Here is an 8,562-nt window from a genome sequence, read left to right as displayed (position 1 = left end):
GAGGACAGACTGAGAGAGTTGGGGCTGTTCAGTCTGGAGAAGAGAAGGCTCCGAGGGGACCTTACGGTGGCCTTCCAGTATCTTAAGGGGTTCTCCAGGAAAGCTGGTGAAGGACTTTTGAGGATGTTGGGTAGTGATAGGACTAGGGGGAAGGGAGCAAAACTAGAAGTAGGTAGATAAAGATTAGACATTAGGAGGAAGTTCTTCACCATGAGGGTGGTGAGACACTGGAACAGGTTGCCCAGAGAGGTGGTGGATGTGCCATCCCTGGAAGTTTTAAGGCCAGGCTGGATGGAGCTCTGAGTAACCTGATCTAGTGGGAGATGTCCCTGCCTATAGCAGGGGGATTGGAACTACATGATCTTTCAGGTCCCTTCCAACCCTGATAATTCTATGATTCTATTAATGACACTGGCAAAAGAACGGGTATTCCTATGTTCTCCCAAAACCAGACTTTTTGGATATTGGCTGAGAGCAGGATCAGTCATCCCAGTCAACATTTTGAGGAGCAACTGGCAGTCCTAGGGCCTAGCTATAGGTAAGTTACTATCACTGCAGGATTGCCAGTTTCTCTTCCCTCCTTCCTTTAACTATTTCAGTCAATACAACACAATTTTGTTACCCTTATTTACACTGCTGGAAAAATCCATAATGACAGCCAAGATTTCAGTGCAGAGCATACTGTGTAAATGTGGCAGAGAGAAGGAAGAAAACTTTTAAGCAGACACTTGTGTCACAAAGTCCTTTTTCACTGTCCATTTCCTGAATACATTTTTTTTTTTTAACTAGTATCTAAAATTTTAAAGATCAAATTAATCAGGTATATTACTTAGTTTCCTACAGCAGTGTGATTCAACAGCAGTGATAGAATTTTGAGCTTTAGACAAAGCTTACTGAAATACCATACTGGAAAACTCAGCATTTGGCAAAGTTATATTACCAGTTTGTTTTGAAGAACATAACTCAACACATAGTGTAAACAGGTCAGAAGACACTTGTCAAAGAAGTTTTATTTCCATTGATTTCTAGAGTATATTAGCAGCAGGGCTTTGTGGTAGTTTGTTGTTTTTTTTTGTTTTGTTTTGTTGGGTTTTTTTTTTGTAGTTTTGAGGGGTTGGTTTATTTTTAATTAGTAGTATTTGTTGGTTTGGGTGTGGGGGGGTTGTGTTTGATTTTTGGTGGCTTTTTTTTTTTTTAAGTTTCCTCTAGAACTTCTTAAACTTTTTTTCAGCAATTCTAAAAAATCATTTAATATCACAAGCACGAAAAGGACACAGATGTGCCTGAAACTCAAAAGTTGGTATGTTTGGGATCCTATCGTGTTTTTGAAATCCTTCTGGAGTCCTTTGGGAGAAAAATATAGGGGGGTATGAGAATTTGGATTAATAAAACAAGCAGCACTAAAAAATTCCAGGTTTTTGAAATAACCTACAGTTATCAAGAAGAGAAGGAAAACATTTCATTTTTTAAGAGAATTTTGGAAAAATCTTGGGCCTTTTTTTATAAAGTTAGAAAACATTACACAACTATTAAAAGTGCTAGTGCTAGACAGGTCTTAGTATCCTAAATAAAGTATGTCTTCCAAAAGTAGTGTTGAGTCAGAAAACACATATTGAATATTGAGACAGTTATCAAATTCGAGAAGTAGATGACAAACTATTATTTGGGAAAGGTAGCACTTCAACTGTTTATGAAAATAGCGTTAAGTATTATCTATACAGTGTCCATACCTGTGTAAGAGTGCAAAGAGGAGGAAGAACACTGTCTCTTATCTAACAGCAACTATATTCATCTAATGTCCTTGGTCTGCATCATCAGTTCTCCTGGAAATGCAGGTGGGAGGAAGAAAAGGTTAGGAAAGCAGGCAAAAATATAAAATCAACCTCATTTGTGTACGCAGACAAGTAAAAGGCAGAACACACCATCCAGATTGCAGTGAGCGTGACTGGGCTCATGGCACAGTCCTCAGGACAGCGTGGCTAGATCAAAGGAAACAGCATAAGCCTGAGTAGGCAGAAAAGGAAACACCAGAAGTACCTGTACAGTACTTTCCAAGATGTGAATTGATACACATTGCCTAATGTATTTATGATGGTGCTTCACTGCTGGAAGAGCATTTTTTGTTCCTATTCACCATGTTCATCAGATTCTGGATTTTCATTAAGAGGAAAAGCAGTAACTAATAGCGGCACTGACACAAAGGCTTTGTCACAGTGACAGAGTATGTTGTATACCTGCCAACACCTGTAAAGTGTTAGCTGTTACAAAAAGCATCCATTTCAAAAACACTGTTAAAAGCACAGCTCAGTACACAAATGGGATCACAATTTTTCTGCACTTTGGGTAGTCTTCAAATTTCTCAAGGTACCATCTGAAAAACAAAGACAAACCTGATGAGTATAGAGACTTCAAAATGCTGTTGAGGAAATTATATAATTGCACAATGTGTTCAATTTAATCCATGTATTTTCTGGCTAAAAAAAAAAAAATAAAGCCTACTTTATTCCTCAAAAACCCTCTTCCCCATGAGAATGAGAAAAATTCTCTTCCAGTTCTTTGCCAGAGAAGTGCCAAAACCCCCACCCTTGGAGACGCTCAGGACTCAACCAGATGAGGCCTTGTGGTTAGCCCTGGTTGGAGCAGGTTACACCAGATGATTGGACAACCTTCAGATGCTCCTCCCAACCTAAGAAATTCTGCAACCTTGTTGAGTAATAGCTGGTGGTAAAACAAGGAGAGATGGTCACAGGTGACAGGCTTGAAACTTTCAGGTTAGGTAACAGGCAAACCTTTTTCACTGGGAGGGTAATACAGACCTGGAGCATGTAGCCGATCGGTACAGCTCTGTAAGGGAGGGCCTGGTAAAATCACGGCTCCGGCCTGCCACTCAGGCTAAGCGGAGAAGGGCTCTGGGAGAGCGACTCAGCTAGAATAGAGGAGGCGAGGCATGCTCCGTGTTTGCACCGGGGTGGTTGGTGGTTGGTTAAAGTATGTTTGTTGTGCTTAAAAAGTATGTAAACTAATGGTCGACTAATGGCATAAAAAGGCTGGGTTTTTTGTAAATAAAGGTCCTCCTTTGCACCTGCCTGGGGACTCCATGTTGCTTCATGCCACCCACACTGACACAGGAGTGCTCTACAAACAAGGTGCAGGAAAATGTCAGTTTCTGGAAGTTTTCAAGACTCCACTGGACACAGCCATGGTTGCCCTGACAGCTTGTTAGCAATGGCATATTTTCAACCTATTTCCTCCATTAATTCATATTTATTTCCTCTTATGCCACTAAGTTTCTGCCTAAGAACCAAAGCAGAAAGCTGTAAATAACCCAAATATAATGAAGATGTTCACATTCTTTTAAATATGCTATTCCTTAAAGAGACTCTTTTCAGGACATAAATCTTCTCAAACTATGATCCTTCCGTTAGCAGGAAAGCCACATTATGAATACAGTACATTAGCAGTTGGACTGTTGAAATAGAGCTTTATTAAATATCTACCAGAACGGTTTTCATATTTTCATATTATCTGTACACTTGATTATAGACAATACAATATAGACTTGACTATAAAATATGCCTGTTGCAGAAGACTTTAGAGTGATTTTCAAAAGTTCAATAATATAGAAACAAGTTCAAGCTGCAAAGGAAAGTATAGTGTACGATCAATTAGGACAATTTTCCCAAAACCTGTCTATAATCTTTACAGATCCAGGATGAACTATGTTAATTTAAATGTTATCTTGACCACCTCATTGTACACTGTGTGTTTTTTATGCTCAGTGCTATCCTGTTGAAAATCTCCAGTGCCTAATACTACTCAGTATTCTCTATCATATTCTCCACAGCAATAGCACAGTCTTTCACAAGACTTGCTCTGCAATATCCCTGTGTGACAAGGCATAATTTGTGAAATTGAAATGAATCATGGCATAGAGACAACAGAAATTATAAGACACAAACACACTTACTGGTGGTGTTGTTTTGCCCTTGAACCCAAGATGAAAAGTGTACACAATGCAAATGCAAGGCTTTCAATGGTGCAGCAGGCAAGGGCAAACCCAAACCATTCCAGGATTTCTCCAAAAAAGTTGGCTCCACTTACATACTCAAACATTCCTCCTGAAAGCAGGACAGAGTTATTTTAAAAGCACTTTAAATCAAGGAGATGTTCAGTGCTATCTTTTACTGTAAGTCAAATAAGAGCTGTGTCACTAATGTCTCAATATTATTTTTAAAGGCAGTGTAGGCAAGTGTTTTTCAGGTCAAGCTATAGTATGAAGGATGGCTTCAGACCTCATTCTAAGACAGACCTTCTCTATCTCTATTTTTCCTCTCCTTAAATCATGAAAGCAGACTTACCAGCATCAGAAGCAAGTTCATGCCTCTCTAAATAATTACTTAATGATATTAAACTGGCATTTTGATCATAAACTAAATATTTTTTAAAATGTGTAAAAATAGAGAATATGCTCCCCTTGAAGAGTCCCAGAAAATACTCATAGGCTCAGTAAGCATACAAGGTTTATTTTCTTTAAGTACTTCATTAATTAAATTACTTATGAGCAATATTACTATTATGAATTAAAGTTCCAAATTCATCCTTCAGCTTAAAGTGTGTTGCTCTTTTGTTTCTATCTCCTATCTGCTTCAGCTCTAACACTCAGAGAAAGTAATTGGCAGTCTGCTTTAAATGTGTTTTACAGCCAGTTATGCATAAACAATCAGTGCTCACCTGCCTGAAATTTTATAAAATAAGAACTTTCACCCTAATTCCAAAGTTAGTGTACAAATTGATAACATCTCAGTATGCGCTTTACCAGTGGGACTAAACAAACAAGTATGTGCCAACTGTAATAAAGGACACGGTTTGACCTTGCTTCAATTACTTTGCTTTTGTGACAAAAAAAAAAGAATTCTAGCACTTAAACTGCATAAACAATATCAAAAAGACCTCCTGAACATACAGCAAACATCATCTTATTTCCTTTAGAACTTTTTTGTACACTGATCATAGTACAGTATGTTCATACTAATTTTTCACATAGGCACTCAGATTTACATCTATTAAAATTATAAAGTTACCTTATTGGTGAAAAATAAGTCTACTGCCTAATATATATAGTTTTTCCAGTTTTAATTTAAAAACTCACTAAAACCCAAAAAAGAACAACTAAAGGAAAAAAAAATAAGATAAAAAGTAGAATTCATAGGTAATTATTATTCTGCTCTCACCAAGTGTAGTATACCTGGAAGACTCTAAAGTTTTCAGAAATGTCAATAAACATTAACACTTCAATAGGCTCCATAAGAAGCCCTTTCATATTCTCCATTTTCCCATGAAGGCCAGAATTCAAAATGCATAACTTCCTTTGGATTTGTGTTCTCTTTTCCCTGTGTCTCCCTTACTGCAGTACTTGTTGCTCACTGATTACCTAAGATCCCTCCTCCTTCATACACAAAACAACACAGGATGGGCTAGGCAAACACTGCTGCTGAGTACTTTCTGCTTTCCTATCCTGCTCCTACACTGGGATGATAATTAACATCTTATTCCTCCACCCACCTGCTGATTCTCATAAAAGCTGCAAAATGCTATGTTACATTTTTTACCACCTTTTAAAAATATATATGAAGTTGGTCAAGAAATTCAAAGACTCACACAAGTCACATGACATCATCAAATAGATCCCTTAGAATAGTTGTCTTAAGAGGAAAAAAAAACCAAAAACAGTAAAGCATTTCCCACACTATGAAATCACTTCTTGAAGTAGAAAACCTGATATTTCCAAAGTATTTATACACACAGACAAGATCTCCCTGAACCATCTCTTCTTTAGTCTGAACAGTCCTAGCTCTCTCTGCCTCACTTCATTTGAGAGATGCTTCTTTTGCTATGTAAGTTTCTGTAACATTTTTACTCACCTCTTGGTATCTTGTAACCAGTTTCCCCTGGTTTTCTCAGATTTCTGAGAATATAATCAGAATGAATATTGATTGCCATGCCAATCAACCACCCTATAAAACCTGAAGAGAAATATTTAAAATATAGTATTTAATACACTGAGACAAAGTACTTGTTGAAAAAACAGACATATATCACTTATGAGGCATATTATCTCTGAGCAGTAGTCATTATAAGCAATTCTGGTGACGTCCTCTACAATCTCAGTCGCACACTGAGCTCTTCAGCCAGCAGAGCTCACAGCAGTCAACAGGTCTCTACATAGGAACAGCACTATAAGCATAAAGTTTATTCTTACGTTGCTAAACATATAAAAAGCATGCATGTGCATATATACAGATGTAACACGCATATTTCCCTAACTTCCAAATGGAAAAACAAATACACTAAAATTTTAAATGCTGAAAGAAACAGCAATTCTCATTCCTGCCAGAGGGACGTATCTTAGTACCCTTCTATTTTCCCCACTGACAATATATCAGGGTTTCCACAGCAGACATCTGTGCAATAAAAGGAATAAAACTGAAGGAATTCATGCACCATTTACTTGTGCCATTCAGCAAAATGGTTTAACCACTTATAGCAGACTTTCATAGAAACCAAGATTGTCACATTCTGCATCCTCATCTCCTGTTGCCACAACTGCAAGAGGTAAATCAAAAGGAATTTAGGATGAAAATTCAGTATTCACCCTTCCATTTTGAGTCTTTGGCTACATGCTACCTATGTTATCTTCCTTTGAAGGCAGCATTTCTTGTTACTATAAGCAGACAAGACTTGGGTTTTGAGGGCAGATCCATGGTATTGTTTTGAATGCACCTCCAAATTTATTGATTTTTATTTAAATTACCAAGAAAATGCCAGTGATGTGCTTCGAGAACAAAGTCACTTCACAAGCCAGATAAAGTTTTGCCTTTTTGCACCTATAACTTGATTCTTTCAGGTGGTTCTCTTTCAATACAGAGAAATATGGTAGTATGAACACGTCAGCAAGACACTGAGTGGATTATCCAGATGTGTAAGGCCACCTTGCAGGACTAGTATGTTGTCAGAGAATACTTTATGAAGACTTAAGCCACATTTCAAACTGAAGCTACAGATCATAAACGTAAGTGGACCCTGCCTCTCAAACACTTTGTTAGATAGGCAGCTTTCTTCTCTCAATCCCTTGTGGGCTGCATTTATTTAAAGGACCTAGCTGTCTGGTTCCACGCAGGTTACGAGGAGCTCTGCAGTGGAGAAGCTGACGTTTCTGCATGAAAGCTCTCTCCTTATTTACCTATTTAAATAAAAAAAAAATGTTGTTTGGTTACTGTTACAATCTGCTTACATTACAAAACTAGTAGCAGAATTCAGTCCTGCAAAGAAACATGTTTCTTAACCTTTTGTTCATCCAGCACAATGCAGTAAGCTTCCATTAGCAATAAAGGTGTGTAGATGCTATGTGTACAGTATGTTTTGTAGTAAAGTTTTACCATAATCTTTTCAACTATATATTCAATGTAATTACCTCATCATAAAACAGATTAAACCAATGTAATGAGAAATTTACAGACCAATTCATATAATGACAACATATAAAACCACAGTGTAAATAATTCAAATGCTGTGGAATTCTAAATTCTACTTTCATGAAAACAGGTAATTTTCACTTTTTTCCTTCAGAACACTTCTCTGTCTAAACAGAGAACATTGAATCCTCATTGCATCCAACAACAAAAATAGTTTGCTTCTCTTAGCAAATTGATACATAATTATTAATGCTAACTGCCATAGAAGATCGAGACTACCTTGGAAAACAAGGGATGCTATCCGTACAACTAAATAAGCAAGTCTTTATCTCCACACAATAACTTAAAAGGAAATTTCTTAACAAGCACACAGATTAATTCTACTTAAATGTAAACAATATTTCTAACTAGTTTACTTCACTATTAGCATGAGGAAAAAAATTAAACTGAAAGTTAGTTCTAGAAAGAATACAAAATTTCTTTCTCAGAAGAGGAAATTAGAGACCCTTTGATTTCTCTGAAATGCCACTGTTATTTGCAAGAATGTTGCCTTTGTATTCTGTACTGATATCTGTCTGTAAATTAGTATATCAACTACTAAGAACTATTCAGATAATGCAAAAAGATTGGGACTTGCTTTAAGAGTGCCTAATTACTATACAAGATTAGTTTGATTCTGTGCATTTTTATTCCTCCTGCTTGAAAACTACCACACATCAGAAGGAAACAATCCCTCTTCATCGATAACAAGCTGATGAATGTAGGCGATTTTTGCAGCACCCCCCCTTTGATCTGAAGATCCATTTTCCCCTGAAGTACCACATAACCACATTTCCTTCGCCTATACTGTGTGGACATTGTGCTTCATTGCCCTCATCCTCAGATTTACACCGTGGCCGAGGCCTAGGACTGAAATCTACAAACCCAAGAGCTGGCTACACATCACAATCTACATGACTTGGCTTCCCTCACAGGGAAACAGATATATGTGTCCTGGTGAAGGGAGCCACAGTGTACTCCAGTAGATTCTTGGAATTATAGGATATACCACACAACATAGATGACCTCACAACAGTATTAAACTCAAGAG

General features: G+C 37.3%; 1 protein-coding gene across 1 annotated transcript; it reads right to left on the bottom strand.

Annotated features, from left to right (window-relative positions):
- Nucleotides 1-2,304: 2,304 nt before the first annotated feature.
- On the bottom strand, nucleotides 2,305-6,023 carry LOC103768537 (3-oxo-5-alpha-steroid 4-dehydrogenase 1-like; the record flags this gene model as incomplete). Its single annotated transcript, XM_008935681.1, has 3 exons — nucleotides 2,305-2,371; nucleotides 3,968-4,118; nucleotides 5,922-6,023. Coding segments are annotated over 3 exons (320 nt in total), but the record flags the coding sequence as incomplete, so codon positions are not given.
- Nucleotides 6,024-8,562: the final 2,539 nt, after the last annotated feature.

This window comes from Merops nubicus, unplaced genomic scaffold (genome assembly GCF_000691845.1).
Source record: "Merops nubicus isolate BGI_N331 unplaced genomic scaffold, ASM69184v1 scaffold8642, whole genome shotgun sequence".
NCBI classification, from domain to species: domain Eukaryota; kingdom Metazoa; phylum Chordata; class Aves; order Coraciiformes; family Meropidae; genus Merops; species Merops nubicus.
Note: the sequence above shows the minus strand (reverse complement) of the source record. Positions and strands in the feature narration are given on the sequence as shown.